The 19,014-nt window shown below is 42.1% G+C and overlaps 2 protein-coding genes across 2 annotated transcripts; both read right to left on the minus strand.

Annotated features, from left to right (window-relative positions):
• Nucleotides 1-435: 435 nt before the first annotated feature.
• tnni3k (TNNI3 interacting kinase) lies at nt 436-13,590 on the minus strand. The gene is made up of 25 exons (XM_079267140.1): nt 13,477-13,590; nt 13,044-13,152; nt 12,785-12,870; nt 12,469-12,566; nt 11,998-12,108; nt 11,788-11,886; nt 11,549-11,687; nt 11,321-11,465; nt 11,123-11,227; nt 10,836-10,930; nt 10,595-10,744; nt 9,899-9,982; nt 9,749-9,805; nt 8,581-8,673; nt 8,436-8,493; nt 8,139-8,333; nt 7,245-7,349; nt 7,097-7,149; nt 5,136-5,188; nt 4,542-4,674; nt 4,159-4,268; nt 2,967-3,026; nt 2,727-2,896; nt 1,042-1,121; nt 436-811 (listed from the first exon to the last, which is right to left on the minus strand). Exons 1-25 carry the CDS (start codon nt 13,514-13,516, stop codon nt 732-734), a joined length of 2,508 nt encoding a protein of 835 aa, XP_079123266.1. The 5' UTR covers nt 13,517-13,590; the 3' UTR covers nt 436-731.
• Nucleotides 13,591-14,653: 1,063 nt separating this feature from the next.
• Nucleotides 14,654-17,192, minus strand: fpgt (fucose-1-phosphate guanylyltransferase). Its single transcript, XM_079267141.1, has 4 exons — nt 17,059-17,192; nt 16,809-16,976; nt 16,617-16,709; nt 14,654-16,075 (listed from the first exon to the last, which is right to left on the minus strand). The coding sequence occupies exons 1-4, from the start codon at nt 17,129-17,131 to the stop codon at nt 14,664-14,666; spliced, it is 1,746 nt and encodes a 581-aa protein (XP_079123267.1). The 5' UTR covers nt 17,132-17,192; the 3' UTR covers nt 14,654-14,663.
• Between the last annotated feature and the right edge of the window lie 1,822 nt (nt 17,193-19,014).

Genomic DNA, 19,014 nt, shown 5'->3' on the forward strand with positions numbered 1-19,014 from the left:
TTTTCCGTCTGTTTATATGACATCGAGACAAAAACGCAAAGTGGATAATTCATTCGTTATTGTGTTGCTAATAAGTCAAATGAAACTTTATGAAATGTCAAATCTAGGCACTGAGTTGTGTCATTATTGCTGCTAACGATACCTCTTATTAAAAAACAAAAAACACTGAGTATTTATTTGTATTTCCGTCATCTGATTAGTGTGGGTTTGTGAGGCTTCATCATTTCATCTCAGTGACTGAACATTTGTGTGATTTGGCCGCTCAAAATAATAAAACACGTGCGATGAATAGAGACGTTCTGCTTCTTCTTCTTCTTCTGCTTCTTCTTCTTCTTCTTCTTCTTGTCTTTGACTTGAATGAAGGTGTGTGAACATTGAACAAATGCACGCATTGACTGGGAACTTGAATTTAAAATGTATGCAAACCATGTGCACAAAAACTGATTTAGCTGTTCACACATACAGTATTTAAAAAACAGAAGCATCAACAAAATATTTAAAAAACAAATGTTTACATAATGTATAAACAAACCTATAACACGAGAGATATTGGGAACGAACAATGTATTGTAAATTCACAAGCAAGTCATACAAATACAGTGTGCTACAACAAACTACAAATTAGTTTTTGCAAGTTAGTAATATCCACTAATCTATTGATACAGTTATACTTAAAATGAACTGTCAACAACAGACATGAATGTCTGCATTAATATGGCCGTATGGTGATATTAGTTGCTGTCCTCAAAGCTGCCGCTGCTGCTGTAAGAAGAGCAGACTCTCATGGTGCTCATGGGATCAGACACGTAGCCTGAAAAAGAGACAAACTGTGACTCACCATTCATAGTCGGATACATTTATGAATGATATTGACATAACATTAGCACCATTCTACACTTTAACTTTAAAAAGTACAATATATGATATTGAAATTGAATAGAGAATAAAATAAACAATAATTGTAAATATCAACATTGCATAGGAAGTCTTCAAAAGCACATTTGAAGGTGACACTAGTATACATGTATTCTGCAAACAAACCATTTCGATCAATGGGGGAAAACTGCATGTTCCTTCTGAGTTCCTCCAGTGAAAGGCCTCCGGATGCTCGACGGCGCTCACTGAAAAATAAAACGCATAAAAAAAATCAACTCTTACTCATTAATCTACCGCGAAACAACACCAGCCCAGAAATATATACAGCTTAGTTTACATGGAGAGAGACAGATGAGGAGCCAAACAGAAGCAGGAGAAATTCAATATGTAATGTCCGACCGAATCGCAGGCTGCTCTCGCTTTCTCTTCGGGAGTTCAGTAATACAACGTTGATGACAGGTTTGAAGGGGCGACCGCGCACACATTCTGCACACCGTTCATGTTGCTTAGCATTTGATATTTGAACATTTTGTACAATATATATACGATCAGTCAAATTTAAACTCCGTGTGGATGAATTTACACTTCGTTGGGGATGTAAACACTCAGAACGGTTGAGTCTAACTTTTTGATGGAGCACCAGGGAATTAGAGAAAATACATTGCCCCGCCACAATAAGCCCACCTCTTGTTTCTGGGTTCATAGCGACTGTTACCAGGCTCCCACACACACACACACACACACACACACACACACACACACACACACACACTCACACAGTACAGAGCCTGAAAGCCAGGCGTCTTATCCTCGGTCAGAATGCCATGCATGTTTTATTGCATTTGCTTTCCCTTTGGTTCCTGCTCAGTATCCCAGCAACTCCAAATCCTCACTGTTGCAGTGTTAACTGGTCTGCATGTTACTGGGAAAACAATTGTTCAGAGCCAGTCGTTTCTACAAAGCCTGTCCAAGTTAGAGCAAGCCCAGACACAATGTTTTGTGGGATTCCTGTTAGCGGAGTTTCAAGCCAAAACATTTAACTCAACTCCCCCTGGTGGGAAAACAACTTCAGATTTCCTGGTTGTAGCTTTTTTCAACAAATCTTTGAGGCCATTTGTTAAGTTTTATCCACCTGCTAATTGTAAAGATCATTAACTCAATTAATTGAAGACATTTAAACATATGTGTTCCCTCTAAAATGATGACAATAATAACTGTAGTTTAATCTGAGTTTTTGGGGCTGCAGAGGTTTTGGGTGGACAGTTATGGCTGCATGCTGAAGGACTTCTCGAGGCTGCGGTGACTCACTCTCTTAGTTCTGGCACAGTTGTATAAAGTGTATTATACAACGGCTTTAAGCCCATTGCTTGTACAACTTTACAGCAGTGGTCAGTGCAGACACACCTGGTGGAGATCTGCACTCTACTGAGTGCAGTTTTCTAGTTATCATTGTCAATGCTACTGGGCCTTTAACTTGGCTCCACAGTTTTTTGGAGAACAAATATTCATAGTCAGACTCTATATCTCCTGATTTGATTGAATGTTTGAACAGTGTTTGACACGTGCAATATGTTGTTTGTGTTTAAAGAAATGAAGTCTTGCTACTCGCCCAAGTGAGAGGCCTCAGCTGTGATTCAATTGTGTGACAAAGAAAAAAAAACATAAATAAATTTGGTTCTTTTGCCCCACAAAAGTCACTAAACTAGAACGACACAACAGCAGGGGATTAAAACCCGACCTTGGTTCGGCTGAGACCGGGTGGGGTTATTTGGTTGAGAGTGAAAGTGGCCATTGTGCAGTCGATTATTCTCGCCCTCTCCACCTTCAGCGTGAGCCTCCAGTGTTCTAACCTCTGAGTCCAGAAGGCGTAGGCGCGAGAGTTGAGAGCGTACTCCAGCTCGAAGCGGGAGCGCAGGGCGGCCACGTGGCTGCGACCGGGTCCTCCTGGCCCGAGCAGACAGTCGGAGGAGGAGGAGGGCGACAGGGAGCCGCTGCTGTTGCTGGAGGCTGGAGACATCAGCTGCCACACAAACATCATTATAAACCACAGGGTTAGACATTTAAGAATGTGTGGGATACTATATATGTACCTCAACATTGCACAAGCATTCCTCCAGGTTGGAAACCACTTCAGAGAACTCGGGCCTGTCCTGAAATTGGAAAAAGCCGACTACAATTTATTCCCGTTTCAATTCTGTACAATCAAACGCATCATTTGTTTCCCCACAACAGACGGACACACTCGTGTTCTATCAGACACTGTCCAGTATGTTGCACTCGTTTTCAGTCCACCCACACATGAAGCAAAGGTGAACTCTGCTTCAAAAGCAGTCCTTAGATCTCCCGCCTCGCTGTAGAAGAACAAACACTGCCACACCGGAGCTGTTCAATAATACATCCTCAGAGAGAGGCCAAGGTCTGCCGGTGCATGCTGCTTTAATACACAACAACAAGAATACAAGGACAACGCAGTAAAGATGAAAACACGTGACAAACCTTTCAAGCTCTTTACATTTGATTTTAGTCAATGCTTTTCTCCTGCTGTTTTGTTCACATATTATTTGTCAGTAATCAAGTACTTACTGCTCTAGACAAATACAAGTTACTGTAAACACAGAACAGCGTGTCCCCACTTCTAAACCCCATGGCAGCCGGTGCACCGTACAGGTGAGGCACCGTGAAAGAGGCGCTCGAATGAAACTTTGTGACGTCCTATTAGGATCACACTCTTTATTAAAAGTGTCTCGACAAAGTTGCACTGGGACAAGGCGATCGCAGCAGGGAGCAAGCAGCCGGTTGGCAACCGTATAACTGTCAAACAGGAAGGAGACGTACCACAGAGGGAGCAATGTACCAGCATGCCCGGGCCGCGTTATAATGTGTTTTAATGAGGCCGAGAACAAAAACACGCCTGGCTAATTATGAACATCGCAGCACTGAGAGGAGGATCATACAGGCCATGTGTGCTCATGAATGTGAACAGCCGTGCAATAATGCATCGTCTGGGGACGTGTTTGCAGAAGCAGCTTACTCGGCATCGCTTGTCTCTCTGAGCCTCAGCATGTCTCAACAGCTAACGACATGAAAGGATGCTAATGGTGAGCTTATTTTGCAGATTGAAACTACCGCGCAACACCTGGTTGAGTCTACGCTGGACAGTAAACAGCTCACAGTGGATTATTTTTTTTGTGTGTACAAAATGTTCTGTAAATTAATTAGAGAACAATTGTTTGATCAGAGCTCAGATGAAATTGAAGACTGAGGTGAAAGCGTGTCATTTACCTCTGGGCAGGCGTTCCAGCCTCTCATCAGAAGAGCAGAGATGGGTTTGGGGATGGAGTAGCCAACAGGAGGCCGGATGTGATGGTAGGCCATGTCTGCTGCTGCAGCAGCTGAGGACAGAAGAACGTCTTAAATCTAGTTGAGTTTAGTAAGACAGCCTTTCTGTTCTGTGCTTGTGTTCTGTTTTATTTTTCTTGTATCAGTTTGTATGTGTTTTCAATATATTTTTTGAAAAATCCCTTGGTGCCCTTTTTGCATTATGCACGCATCAATAGTGACATCTATCATCTACATCTGCTGTGAAAAAGGTGTGTAATGTCAGCGGCCCCTTGTGGGGTCTTCTCTCGGTTTGACATAAACTATCACCATTTAGGCCCAAATACCTGGTTTCAAGTGAGCGAAGGGAATTTCTCCAGTAAGCAGCTCCCACAGACAGAGGGCGTAGCTGAACATGTCTGCCTTCACAGAGTAGCGAGTGCACTGGGTGAACACCTCGGGAGCCATCCAACGCAGGTTCTGTACAAACACACACACATATATGGACAAACACGCACGGTAAAGGCAGTTAGGCTCTCAATATAAGTGAATCTTTTTTAGGCCATCACACACACACGCACAGAATGAGGCCCAATTACTGACATAAACACTGCGTCGCAGCAAGGGCAAGTCGTTCCTCACAACAGGCAGTCCTCAAGAGATGTAACACACTTAACACCAAACTGCAGGCCAAGCACTCTGGGTAGTGATGAGTCAGCACATCAACACAAAATCTGCATGACGGCAGTTTTTTTTTTTTTTTTTTGCTGGTGGGTAATTGATGGCAGGTGCCAGCAGATGCTCTGGCTTGATCTCCTGCCTTATTCTTCCATGGATGCTGCAGATGGTGTGAGCGTATTTGGCCAAAGAGAGAGGACAAACTCATTCCAACGGGTTTTGTGTGTGTCATAAAATAAATCAAAGAGCGAAACGGCACTGACCCCCGGCTGCTTGGTCATGTTGTCCTCACCCACAGATTGTAGGAATCTAGATTCTGAAAAGGAAGAGAATACCATGCAATGAACAAAAAAACGATGTACATTAAGGTGTTTAGCTGTGCTTTTCATCTAGACTCACTCACATTGAGCTAAGCAAAAAAAAAAAGTTAACTGGTTGAACAAAACGGGTTAAAATATAAATAAATACGTTTTAAACAATTGAACTATTGACTTCAGTTTTTACTTTATTATTTCACATCTGTTATTAGACAGTACAGTTGTCATAACTAAGTAAAATCTTTTGTTTCACAAGTTCCCATCGCAACCTAAAATTACCCGGAAGTGCTGCAGTGCAGTTTCTAAAACCAACCGGAAGTGCGGCAGTGCAGTTACTCAAATTTACCGGAAGTCTTTCAGTGCGGAAGTTCAAATTAACCGGAAGTGCTCCAGTGCAGTTGGTGAGCGCGAGGTGAAGTTTCAATGTTGAGCTAGAAGTAGTTTCTCTGTTTAGCAACGTTGAGCGTCACAAAAGTCGACAACATGAAGGCACTGAAGTCAAAACTGTTGTTGAACTCGAGCAGTTATCAGAGCTGTGTATTTGATAAGAAATACCAAATTTAGTTTCACTGTCACTGCTAAGAGTATTTTCCAAAATGATTGTGTTTACTTAATTGGTGAAACAGGCGCTGTGTTTCTACTGAGAAGTACAATTTTGCATCTTTTGTGCATTTGTAGGCTTAATGTGTAAGATGTAGAGTTAAATGTTTTATTGCTTACATAAATATTGGCTCAGCTGACTAATCTGATTCAATTTTCATGTCTAATATTTGCATTGTGTTTATGCTCTGCATATTTTGTTGGAACAAAATAATTCTAATATGTAGATTTGGAATTTGAGCTAGAGAGTAAATCATTTTCAATATGTTAAGTTTTTTGCAATCAGTCAGCCTTTACTTTGTCGCATGACCTAGTATGATGTACAACATTAGAAATATGAAGGCGAGCAGAACCGAGACTGTTTGTCTCTGTTTGTACATGCAGGTAAAATATTTTACTGAGCGAGAAGAAGATCCAACAACTCCAGTAGATGGTGAGCCTCCCAGCTTGGTTTCAACCGGATGAACTATCTGCTTTGTGGTAAGATCACCAGTCACCAGCTCCAACATACAATATACTTAAAGTGCACTTTGACTCATCAGAGTCACCGACAGATCTGAGCTGAACTTAAAAAATAAAAGACTTTGACCAATATTCTGTATGTACGGCCATCAGACACTGAACACTGAAGTTACTTTAATTGTGGAGAAATCCCACATCAGGACAAATACACATTGTGACAAGATGATTACCAAACCAATCTTATTTGAAGGATAATTTCCTTTAATTTAAAGGGTCCAGTGTTCATGGCTATTGCACTCAAACGTTCCAAACCTAGAGTGAGGTTTACTTACCAAGGAGTGGGTAAAAGTAGGGCTGGGTGATAGCAAAGATATTACATATAACCACAATATTCTTTTAAAAACGACATCACAATATTGACGACAGAAAGTGAGATGTTGAACTGATGCTGTTTACTTTACTGTGATTTTATTTTATTTGTTTATGGGAACTCTGTCTACTGTAAAGAGCAAAGCCACGTGGTCAGAAGAAGTAAGTTTATCTTCCTAGTTTCCTATTTTTTCTCTGTTTGGTTGTGCTATAAATAAACAACATTGGGCCATGACTTTAAAGCTGCATTCAAGTGAGGCTGTATTAACTTCAGCGGAACAGCGGCCACTGTGGTCAACAATAAATCCCCAAAACGGAACAGAGGCACAGATGGCAAAGACTCTTAAAGCAAGTAAACTGACTCACAATGTCAGTTACCGTAGTTACTAATGTGTGAGTTTTATCGTCTCAGTTACTCTTTCAAAAAATGGTGAATGCAGCTTTCCTTTTCTTGTACACTGCAAAATGTCTCTCACCTCCAAAATCAGCCACCACTGCATGGCCGTCCTCATACAGCAGAATGTTGTGGCTGGAAGGATCACATGTATCATGAGTAAAGACAACAGTTTTCTACTCTTGTTAGTCCCCCCACCCGCCACATGCGCTGCTACTGTGGGCACCCACCTGTTCAGGTCCCTGTGGATGATGGGCTGGGTGAGGTTGTGCAGGTACTCCATGCCCTTGGCCACGTCGATGCCAATGACGAGCTTTGACTGCAGGTCGATGAGCCTGTCCATTGACACATCATTAAAGCAGCAGCCACTTAGTGCCGGATCAATGGTCCCCGCCAATCACGCACAGCACTTTACACGGATCGATAGGACGGTCTATGAAGACGGCACCTGGGCCACACAGTTAGCGGAACACTTCATCTGGATCAATGGTGATCCTTCGCTGCTTCCAGGGAGGATAATGAGACCTGAAATAGTTGGCTGTGCTGTGCAAACGTGTCCTTGTTGAACATTGAGTACTTTCTTACGGTAGTTTGAGCTCTTTTCTTTTTTTTTCAACATCAGGATGTAGTCACTGTCAAAGTGTGTAAGGAATCAATATGTTAACACACCTGACTGCATGGGACTTTTACTTGTTTGTTTTTTTAAAAGCTTCATTTGTTGAATTTAACAGAAACACATTTAAGATGGCTTGTTTTCAACAATCTAAAATCCAACTTTTAATGCGATAAAAGAGAAAAGTATCTACATTTGAGAAGCTGTAAACTAATATTATTTTACATTTATGCTTGATAAATCACTTAAATGATTATTGGACAACCAAAAAGTTATTGTTGATGATATTTTCTGTACATTGACGACTTGATTAATCTGCTCTTTCAGCAGTAACACAGGAAAAGACTGTTGTGTTGGTTGGTATGACCGTGTGCAGTTGTTTTGAATGTTTCTGGTTTAAATCCTACCGTGACTTCAATCATTCAAAGTGTTCAATATTGCGTCTCTTCCTGCGTTTGTGTTTAAAATGGTTAGAAGTGGTATAATATACTGTCCACTCCAGCGTCCTCACCTCTTCTGCTCGTGCAGCAGAGAGAACAGAGAGCCTCCAGAGACGTACTGGGTTACGATGGCGAACTGGCTGGGGTCGTCCAGACACGCCCCCATGAACTGGATGATACAGGGGTGGTTGAGGCGACAGAGGATGGAGACCTCTCTGCAGAACATGTCCACGTCTGACTTGGAGCAGTACGTGTTGGCTCGATAGCTGCAATCAACAGTGGATAGTGAAGAAGTCATTAGTCACCCCCCCCCCCCCCCCCCCCCCCCGATGGGATGTCAAATGTCATCTTCAGATGTGGAGAAGTACCGTTTTATGGCAACAATTTTGTTTCTGCATTTCCCTCTGTAGACTTTTCCAAAGGAGCCTGAGTGTGAAGCAGATTTAATCGTCAGTAATATCATCGGGTTATCTGAAGCGTGTTGCAAAGAGAACAGAAAACGTCTGAAGTTACCTGATCCAATAATCTCTTTGAACTCCAGCTCAGACAGCTGGAGATGGTAATGAGATGGGAGGCTGGCCCTGAGCAGCAGAACTTCTGCTTTCTCTGAAAACAGAACGTTTTTAGACAACTTGTGTCTCATCAATGGAGAGCTTTACAAGAGTTCAAATGCATCATTACCCCACAAAGAAAGTTGCTCTTTTTAATTCAATGCCCTCTTCAGGTTAATCTGCACTCGGACCAGTTGAGAAACACTTTCTTTCCTTTTAAAGTGGTGCATTGTTGTAAAAGCATGGTAATACTATCAGACCTCAGTCCTGACAATTGTGCTGCTAAAATGCATAGAGTTGGAGGTTTGTGGGTCAGGATCGGTTGATTAATGCATATTTTATATATATATATATATATATATATATATATATATATATATATATATATATATATATATATATATATATATATATATATATATATATATATATATATATATATATGTCATGTGGAGCGGATTGGCTCTAATAAGAGGTCAGATTTGTACATGTTAAAAAATAGCCTCTTGTTTTGTTTGAAATATATCTGCGGCCACTACGGCAGCCGTTTCTATTTCTGTAAATCATATGAAGATGGGCAGGTGCACGCTGGTCTGCTGAGTCGGTTATCATTTTAGGATAAAATAGTTAGAAATAATTGAATATGCTGCAAATAGTTTTTTATGTTTATTTGTAATTCATTAAGGCTACCAGGTAGAGTGCACTGTGACATGCTGACGTTTTTTTCTTCCCCCCCCCCCCCCCCCCCATCGACCAATTGATTGGTTGAATGGGTAGAATTTATGTCGACCAAGATTGTTTTTGTTGACTACAGCCCTTCTGAAAATACTGTAATTAGCCCCACATGATTCTCCTTTGATGCCTAAAATAAGGATATGCTTGTTAGTTTCAGTAACTGAAACCTCTTCAGGCTTTAAACATGTGGTTCATCAAATTCAGACCAATAGATTCTAAGATATTAAGTATGAATATCACACTGTAGATCAGTAGTTTCAGTGTTAAGGACATCAGGTGTTGTCACCAGCAGCTACGCCCCCCTCCCTTGGCAACAGACAGTGCGTGCTGTCATGTCAGCTGACAAGTGATGTGAAATGTGGGAGAACCTGCCGTGCTTCACTCCACCTCGCTACCTTTAGTCATGCTTTTGATCTTTCCCAGCGGAGACGGGACAGAAACGTAGGACCCATCTGGAAGAGAGACGACATTTTCAGGCAGAGCAATGGGAGGACGTGGCGTGATTTTTAGGCCAGATAATAATCTCTAAAAGGCGGGTAACTCACCCCCTCCCGGCTGTGAGTACTCGTTGCACGGGGAGTCGTCTGGACGTTTGTAGTGTTTCAGTAATGTGACAATGGCATCATGACCTGAGGAAGGAAAACTCAAGTATGTTAAAGGGATAGTGCTGGTCTTTTGAGGTGGGGGTTAAATACTAGGGGTGGGGGGGGGAATCGATACAGCATAGTATCGCGATATTTTGCGTGGCGATATTATATCGATACACGGACGCCAAGTATCGATATTTTATTATATCAACTATTTAAAAAAAATTGCTTTTTCAGTCCACTAGATGGCGCCGAGTTATTTTCTGGTGAGGTCAGCAGAGGTGCCGGGTCTGCGTGCGTGACTGGTAGGAAGTTGGTCAAAACAAAGATGGAGACATCAGAGAAAGAACTCAGATAAAACATGCTGTTGACGCAGTTTTCCTCTGGGGACATAATTTGAAGTTGAAAAAAGTAATACATCGCAATATATGTTACCACAATACTATAGTATCGTGAAAGTATCGTGATAATATCGCAGCATCGTGATAATATCGTATCGTGACCCAAGTATCGCGATAATATCGTATCGCGAGATCTCTGGCGATTCCCACCCCTATTAAATACCTCATACAACCCCGCTTCAGAAGAACTATCCCTTTTGACATTAGTTTATCATTCAATCCTTTCTGACAGCTGGTCGCCATACCGACAGACCTTTTTCATAGGCCCACATCAGGCAGGTCTGCTCGTCCTTCTCCCCACTGGACCTGCTGGGGTCGCAGGCCACCAGGTTCATGTCTGCCCCGCTGTCCAGCAAGAACTGCACCAGGCGGATGTGGCCGTGAAAACAGGCACTGTGTAGAGCTATAGACAGAGTATTTATTGTACAAATTATAGTGGAAAAAACACAACTGGTCCTGTACTTAATCTAAACTGCACGTGTTTAGAGAGTCACCTGTGTGTCCATCTCTGCCCTGGTTGTTGATGCTCATAGCGTTCTGGCTCAACAAGAACTTCACCATCTCCAGGTCTTTACCGTAGGTGCACGCACTGTGACACAAGACAAGTACTCGTTATCACCCCGGAGCGACATGAATCGCACGTTAAAGGTGACTCTCATAAATTAAACTGTGTTTAAAAAAAAAAAAAGCATGCATTTTGTGTCTATATATGCACAGTATGTGTCTGCATCAGTAATTCTGTTTTTCAGGCTGTGGATAACCACAGCATGTGAGACGACACCTGTGAAGTGCAGTCTCGCTGAATATGTTCTCCTTCGACAGACTGTCTGTGCCGGAAAGCTGTATGATCTCCTTCGCCGCCTCAAACTTTCCATTGTAGCAGGCCCTGATGAGACACATTAAACACAACACGTCATCGCCACTTGTCATCTTCCGAAAGACTTGACGAAGGATACCGACACTGTAAAAAAACATTTACAAGTGTAATGGTGTGTCTCCGTAGATGTTGACAGAGTGAGGCTGCACGTCAAAGTTGCCCTGCAGGAGGAAACGAACAATCTCACGGTGTCCGAAGCGGGCGCAGAAGTGCAGAGGGACGTGATCTTCGTTGTCCTGAGCATTTACTGGAGACAAGTTAAGGGAGAGCTAATCATTTCCACACTCACACTTAACTACACGTATTGAGTGCGTACTGTTGGAGGCTCACTATTAGCTTTGGTCCCTTCCCCCATCAGGAGCTTGATGATGCTGAGGAAACCCTTGGCTGCAGCCAGGTGCAGAGGCTGGTCACCTACCTCACCGCTAGCATTCACATCTGCCCCAAACTTGAGCAGCAGCTTCGCCACCTGAAGAGGCGGACGGAGAGGCGAGAGGACGCACATAAATCCAGAGGGTTTTATTCATCACAGTTACGAATGCGGCAAGTGGTGGATATGAGCACTTTACCTGCTCATGGCTGTTATAAGAAGCAATATGCAGTGGGGTGAAAAACACAGCATCCTGAACATTCACATTCGCTCCGTGCTGCAGGAGTATGTCTGCTGCCTGGTAGCGAGAAATAGCACAATACCATGTGTTTAAAAAAGCAATGAAAAGTCTGGAGCTGTAGGTAATTTTCCTCACGATTGAAGGCAAAAATTGGCCCATGTGTCTGACCTCGTGGTGTCCAGCCAACGTGGCGACATGCAGGGCAGTGAGGGCACCGTAGCCCACCTGCTGCACGTCCGACCCGCCGTGGAGAAGTGTGGTCAACAGCTCAGCATTGTCCTGTGGTACAAGGCCATTCACAAAGTCATTCAAATCAGCTCCAACTCTACCAGCTGCGACATTAAACTGATGTACTCAGTCATGTGTATATTATTCAGAAAATTGGCCATTCTGCATGCTAATGTTTCTGTACTTTAGCGAGAGTTTAAATGCAGGAGTCTTACTTGTAACAGAGTATTTCTACACTGTGGTATTGCTACTTATACTTCTTCCACCACTGGTACTTGCACTCCACCATGTGGTAGGAAGGCTCTTCACCACAAAATAACACAAGCAAGGCAAAAGACATAGGAAGCACCTATAGAAACACATGATGAAAATATTTCAATTCTGTATTTGTTGCTCGTTAATCGCCGTCACCTTGTATGCAGCCAGGTGGAGCGCGGTGAATCCATTCCTGGACAGTCTGGAAGGACGCAGGCCTTTGAGCATCAGGGTGCGGATGTGGGTCTTGTTACCTGGTCACAAATACGTGATATAATGCGGTGGTAAAATAATTCACACAGCAAAACATGTTTATTGTGAAAGTTCACATGTATTTCATATCTACTGTATTCATTCATGTGACGAACGTCAGGCATCTACAGGCAACAATGTCAGTCGGTTCATAGTAATCCTTCCTCACACTGCCAGTTTGTTCGAGGAGTTATTAATAGACTCTAGCAGTCACGCATACCTCCACATACGCAGCAGAGATGCAGCAGCGACAGTCCCTTCTCTGTTCGGTAGCTCAAGTTCACCTTCTGAAAGGCTTCATCAGAGCTGAGCCAGAGAAAATAAACATCACCTGCTTGTGAGAAAATGACACCCGACTGACACAGAAGAGCCGACTGAGGAGAGTGCAGTACACCATTAGCAACACTTGATGCATTAAAATGGACTTTATGTCTTTATGGACTTTGTACAATGACAATGGAATTGTTTTTTTTGTCAACCTGAAAGCCAGTTTGAGCTCCACGATCTCATTTTCTTTGAGCTGGAGATCGTCTTCCAACTTCTCTACGATCACAGCGTACGACTCGCCCACTTTCTTCTTCCACTCATCTTCACATCCCAACCGTCAGTTAAACAAGAATAACAATTTGAAAATTTAATTTCCATCCCTTATCATTACCCATATGCCCGAAATAGACTTATGAACTAGAGTTCAAACCACTGTATTTTAACTCTTCTACATTTAATTGTCAAGACACTATGTTTTGAAAAGGATTGTGCAACTTGTCTGTTTGTGACTGTGATGGCAGCCAACATTAACACACAACCCTCGTCTTTCTTTTTCTTCTTCAATTCAAACCTCGTTCTCAGTCCCTTGGATACATCTGAGATCAATACTGCCCCCACACAATCAAAACCCCCCCGAGCCATTACCTGTGCACGTCTGAGATGGTCTTGATTTGTAATTTCCCATTGATAAGGTCTCTCTTCTCGTGGAATATCTGCTGTACAGTTTGGTGAGGCAGTAATACAATCTCTCACTCTGACACAATTGCACAGGTCCAGATAAAGGGGGGGGGGGGGGGTAGGATCATGGCTGTGGGCTAAAAATAAACACCGAACAACTACGACAACTGAGCTCTCTCTAAATGACAGCAGGCGTGTTTCAGTGTGATTGTGATGTACGGTATCAATTTATATTTATATATATATATATGTATTTTTAAATATATATATGTATTTGTAAATATATATATGTATTTATATATATATATATATATATATATACATATATATATATTTTAAATATATATATATTTTATATATATATATATATATATATTTTAAATAAATATATATATATTTTAAATAAATATATATATATATATATATATATATATATATTTTAAATAAATATATATATATATATATATATATATATATATATATATATATATATATATATATATATATATATATATATATATATATATATATATATATATATATATATATATATATATATATATATATATATATTTTTTTTTTTTTTAAATAAATATATATATATATTTTTTTTTTAAATAAATATACATATATATATATTTTAAATAAATATACATATATATATATTTTAAATATATATATATATATATTTTAAATATACATATATATATATTTTAAATAAATATACATATATATATATTTTAAATAAATATACATATATATATATTTTAAATAAATATATATGTTTCTCATTTTTGACTATGTTGACTGTCATAGAAAAGGAAGAATCACAAACGAGAATCAGACTCCAATCCAGCAATGACTGCAATGTTAATATAGTTATAATATAGTTATAGACAACCTGACCAAAATGTCTGCTGTGAAAAAGGCCGATTAAGAAATTCGAGTTTGGAAGTCCCCTTTGTCTCACACTGTTATGAGACGATGGACACGTCTATGTCGAGCAGTGCTGTGGATGAGGCAATGAGTAAAATGCTCCTAAAACACACCAGTTGTACTTTTTATTCGTCGAAAACAAACCTGTAAATGTAAGGATGAACTTTTATGCTACAATTTCAACTTTATCTCACACTTAAACTGACACATAATCTGGATTATTCACTTTGATTGTCTGGTTTTCTCTGTGTGATGTCTTCATGCAGTCCCTTCCTGAACTTCAACATCTCCTCCAGGTTCTTACACATTAAGGACTCGTGCATAGACATCAGCGTCGTGTCTTTGGGGACGGCGAATGTAGATCCGCTCAGGGCGGCCTGCAGCATCTCCAGAGACAGAGAGAATGAGCTTCGTTGATCGGGGCAAACGGGAAACAAACAAGCGTTCCACAAACTACAGCCGGACGCATCGCCAGAGAACCTCAGCACTTCCCTTTTCAGCCCCCAGTGGGACAGACATTCTGCCAGGCTGAAGCCAAAAAGCTTCAGCTCCTCCATGTACGCAGGGGCGTCCACGCCGCGCTTCAAGTTGTCCTCGATCCCAAAGACGACGGTTACAAACCTGGTTTGGTTCTTGTAGTTCACACACAGAGAATGCATGAAGACTCCTTCAGGCACCGAGAGGCCCGCACCGACCCAGCAGCTGCTGACGATGGAGCCCCGCCCGACGGACGCTCCTGCTCCCAGTCTGGAGTACTCCACCACCGATCCAGCTCCCACAGAGCAGCCGGGATCCAAGACGCTGTACATAACGCAGCATCCCGAGCTTTCATTCGCATCAACGCTGAAGGCAGACGACAGGAGACCCAGCTCACTCCTCAGCGCCGCATCCTCGGCGAGGTGAAAGAGGTACTCCGACGTGGTTCCAATGTGATAAAACTTGGAGTTGTTCAGGAGAACGACATTCAAGGGAGTCCCTTTCAGCAGATGGAAGATCTTTCGGCGGACTGCCACCAGGCTGCTCTCCTCTTTGGTGACATTCGCGGTGTTGCTGGTGTAATCTATCGTGGCTCTCGGCCCCAGGGCTTGGAGGAAGTCCCCGTATGCGTCTACCTCACAGTCCAAAGGCCCCAGCTCCTTCAGCAGGCCGAGAAGAGACTTTGCAGTGTCAAAGTCGACATAATAGGTGCTGTCTGTGTAGACGAACTCCGTGTCGGAGAGAGAAAAACAACCGCTCTGGCTCTTACGAACCGCTCCGCTGTCTCGCATCTTCTCGACGCTTGGCTTGTGCAGGAAGCGCAGGCAGGAGACGTTCTCCATTTCAGAGTCGGTCGACTCTTCATTTGAATGCAACACAAACACTCCGTGGCTCGTCCCGGTAGACAGCGAGGACGGGTGGGCTAAAGCCGTGAAGCCCGGTTTGTCAAACCTAACGCTCTCGTCGTCTCCCGTACTGTAGAGCTCTATGTCGTCCGCACAGGTCACCAGGACGCCAGGCTTCATGTGGGATGGGAAATCCACATACAAGGCCAGTTTGAGCTCCAGCATCTGGTAGAGAGGGTCGCCCAGCGGCACGGCGGTGAAGATCTTCCCCAAGGCGCTGGCACTGGGCAGACGCTGACTCAGCCCTCCTGGAAGGAGGAGAAGTGGGAAACGTCACACACGATACATGCAGTATCTCAAATGTCTCATTATTAGCAATCAACCCTTCAACTTTGGAACAACGAAAGGAAAAGTCAGTTTTAGACACTTTCTTTTAAAGCCCCAAACATTTGGAAGATGCCATAATAACATAATTATGAACATATTAACAACTCATGTTTTGGCATCATGTGCTTGAGCAATTGTGTTCACTGTATTCATTTTCATTATTGAAAGAATGTACATTTCACGTACAAGATCATTTATTGGGATTTTTTTCATCTGTTAATTACATGATAACGATCCCCTGCTGTAAGAGGACAGCAGTGTGTGTGTTTTTGAATTTTTGAAGTATAATAAAACATTTTCTTTACTTAATTCAGGCCTATATGATGGTAAATTGAATTTATTTGGTTTCTAAATAGTTGCAACCCAACCAGCATGCTTTGGACAAAAAGCAGTGGAACAAATCATTCATATGTAGTTTCTTTAAATGTCTAACAGCAACAAAAAGCCGGTGAGATCTCAAACCTGCATGGATGAGGATGACTCTCATCCTGCACAGAGCCTTCCCATAGATGTCCTCCAGCTGCTGCAGTGCGTACAGAGTGGAGCCCCCATTCCCTTGAAAACACAAGGCCATGTTAGTAACACATGTAATAACAATGTAGCGCTTTGTTGATCCCCTGAAACTGGAGACTCGATGCTGCATGCCTCACTCACCTATTTTAGATCCAGGCGGGTCCGAGAAGACCTCGTAGCGAAGTCCGAGGGGAAGCTCCCTTCTGTCCACTTTGTCTCTGAGCTGCAGCTCGTACGCGTCTCTCTGGCTCTCATCCGCTGCGGTCACAACCACCGCGTCCCAGAACTCCCCGGGCTGCAGCTCTCGGGCTTCAGGCGAAGAAAACATCACCCCGGGTTATGACGTAACATTAAATACTAAGCATGAAGAACAACAGTGCACAGAACTCACCACGCAGAGAGTTAAATGTTCGGATATTTTCTCTTGTCGCAGCTTGTAACTTTAGGACACTTTCCTGGCTCATACTGTGGGTTCGATAAAGTCGCAGGTTCCGTCTACGGTTTAAGTTTTAGCAGGTAGTAAGGAAACCTTTCAGTTTCTGACTTCCGGGTCACGTGGTTAGTTGTTTACAACGTCAGCGCGGATAAGGGAGCACGCGGTGAGTTAAGAACTGCAGGGCTGTGGTCGTGATTTTATAGATTATGATTAATAATGCAGTTAATGTTTTAGCGTTTTTTAATGCAACTTATCATATAGAGTTGATCAAATTGGACTACATTATTTCCATATGAGTAGTTCCTCTTATAAACAGAATACACAGAGGAATCGATACAATTTGTTAAATGGGGTTTTTTTGGAATAATTATGAAGAATCTTTAAGTGGACTTCCTTGACCCTCCTAAGTCAGTGAAGTTCTTTCTGTAGTTCACAGAAAGAAAATAACAAAAGGACAGTGTGTTTTGGTATTGAATGTTATTTATTTTCATTATTTATACTTTTACTATTTCATAGCTTATTTATTTACATACCGGTAAATGTATTCGTGATATTGACATATACCACTGATGCAAAGAGTGTTTCACCTCCATAATTGTTCAACCGAAGAAACAAGATTCGAAACTAACCACCAAAATGAGCAGCATGAGTAGCATTTCTTTGGGTTGTTTGATCTTCCTTTAAGTATATTTTCTTTGTTCATTTAATGTTGTAATATTTTCTCGTAAAAACACCTCTGTAAGTTAACCATTAGGGCCTCTAATGTAGTAAGTTCATTCATGACATTCCAAACAACGACACAAGACAGTAAGTGGATGTTGATTTAAGATTGAACTGTTTTGATGTCATCCTTTTTCTTTATTATGTTAAATTCTATGGTTTTACTTCACCGTTTGTTACCAACTGATCTTACCTCACAGACAGGCCGACATCCTGAGGTCAACAGATCAGGTCTAGTCAGGAAATTAGCAAAATCAATAATGTCCTGATCGGGGCTATAAGGTGCTGTATACATCAGCTAATCCATTGATGACAAATGCAATCATTAGAAATTGCACTTTATTCTTTGAATTTTTAACAAGGTGCCAACTACCACTGTTCACACATTGCGGTGGCAACAGATGCTCAACACCATCCTGAGGCTTGGTTGCGTGATTGATTTGCATGACATTAGCATATTGTTACAGAATGTATTCTCTCACTCACATGCCACACAGAGAATCTCCATGACAACAATATGTGTAAACGTCCAGGGATTGGTTGTTGATATTTCACTGGTGCTGAGGAGGAGGAAGACGCAATTACAGATACTCGAGGAGCGAGCTGGGTGAAATTTGTTAAGAAATTTGGAGGAAAAGGTCTGACGATGTCGACAAATAACAGGAAACCTTTAGAGTCCTTCCGTAGTGATCGGATATGAACATTGTTAAGTTTTGATCTCAGACAAGGCGGCCTCCCAGATGACAGCCAACAGGTAGCAGGGGGACCACAGGCAAAAGGAGTTGGTATTCACTCTGTAGAGCTGAAACGTCAAGAACCAAAGACAGAAAGCACCCTAACAGAGGCACCAGGAGCTCGTTCAAGATGGAGGCTGCATTCCTAAAACAGAGGACGGCCTGTGAGTGGGCACTGATAACGGCTCCCTCACGGAACGAGGCCTTTAACGAGAATAGCACACATCAGATCCGACGCTGCTCAGCGACCTGCAGAGTGGTGTGAACCGGCAGTGAGGGTCCAGCTGCAGGCCAACACACACGATAACCTCATCCAGGGATGCTTTGGGCGGATTTATTTCACAAGATTAGTGACTAGCTTGTGTGACAGTATTTCATCGTTCTACCTGGAAATTTCACAAAATGTTTCATTATAGATTCATTACACTTTCTTCTCCGTTTTGCCGTCCGAGAAGCA

The sequence above is a fragment of the Melanostigma gelatinosum genome, assembly GCF_949748355.1.
Source record: "Melanostigma gelatinosum genome assembly, chromosome: 4".
NCBI lineage: Eukaryota > Metazoa > Chordata > Actinopteri > Perciformes > Zoarcidae > Melanostigma > Melanostigma gelatinosum.

What these genes read in the sequence shown, in the direction of transcription:
- tnni3k (XM_079267140.1), bottom strand. Translation starts at nt 13,516, where the DNA reads ATGGGAAATTACAAATCAAGACCATCTCAGACGTGCACAG. An exon ending in GATGTGGGCCTATGAAAAAG is followed by an intron (nt 9,983 to 10,594) that starts GTCTGTCGGTAT and finishes TTCCTTCCTCAG; the next exon opens with GTCATGATGCCATTGTCACA. An exon ending in AAAATTGTTGCCATAAAACG is followed by an intron (nt 8,334 to 8,435) that starts GTACTTCTCCAC and finishes TGTTGATTGCAG; the next exon opens with CTATCGAGCCAACACGTACT.
- fpgt (XM_079267141.1), bottom strand. Translation starts at nt 17,131, where the DNA reads ATGAGCCAGGAAAGTGTCCTAAAGTTACAAGCTGCGACAAGAGAAAAT. An exon ending in AACATTTAACTCTCTGCGTG is followed by an intron (nt 16,977 to 17,058) that starts GTGAGTTCTGTG and finishes CTTCGCCTGAAG; the next exon opens with CCCGAGAGCTGCAGCCCGGG. An exon ending in AGTCATCCTCATCCATGCAG is followed by an intron (nt 16,076 to 16,616) that starts GTTTGAGATCTC and finishes TCCTCCTTCCAG; the next exon opens with GAGGGCTGAGTCAGCGTCTG.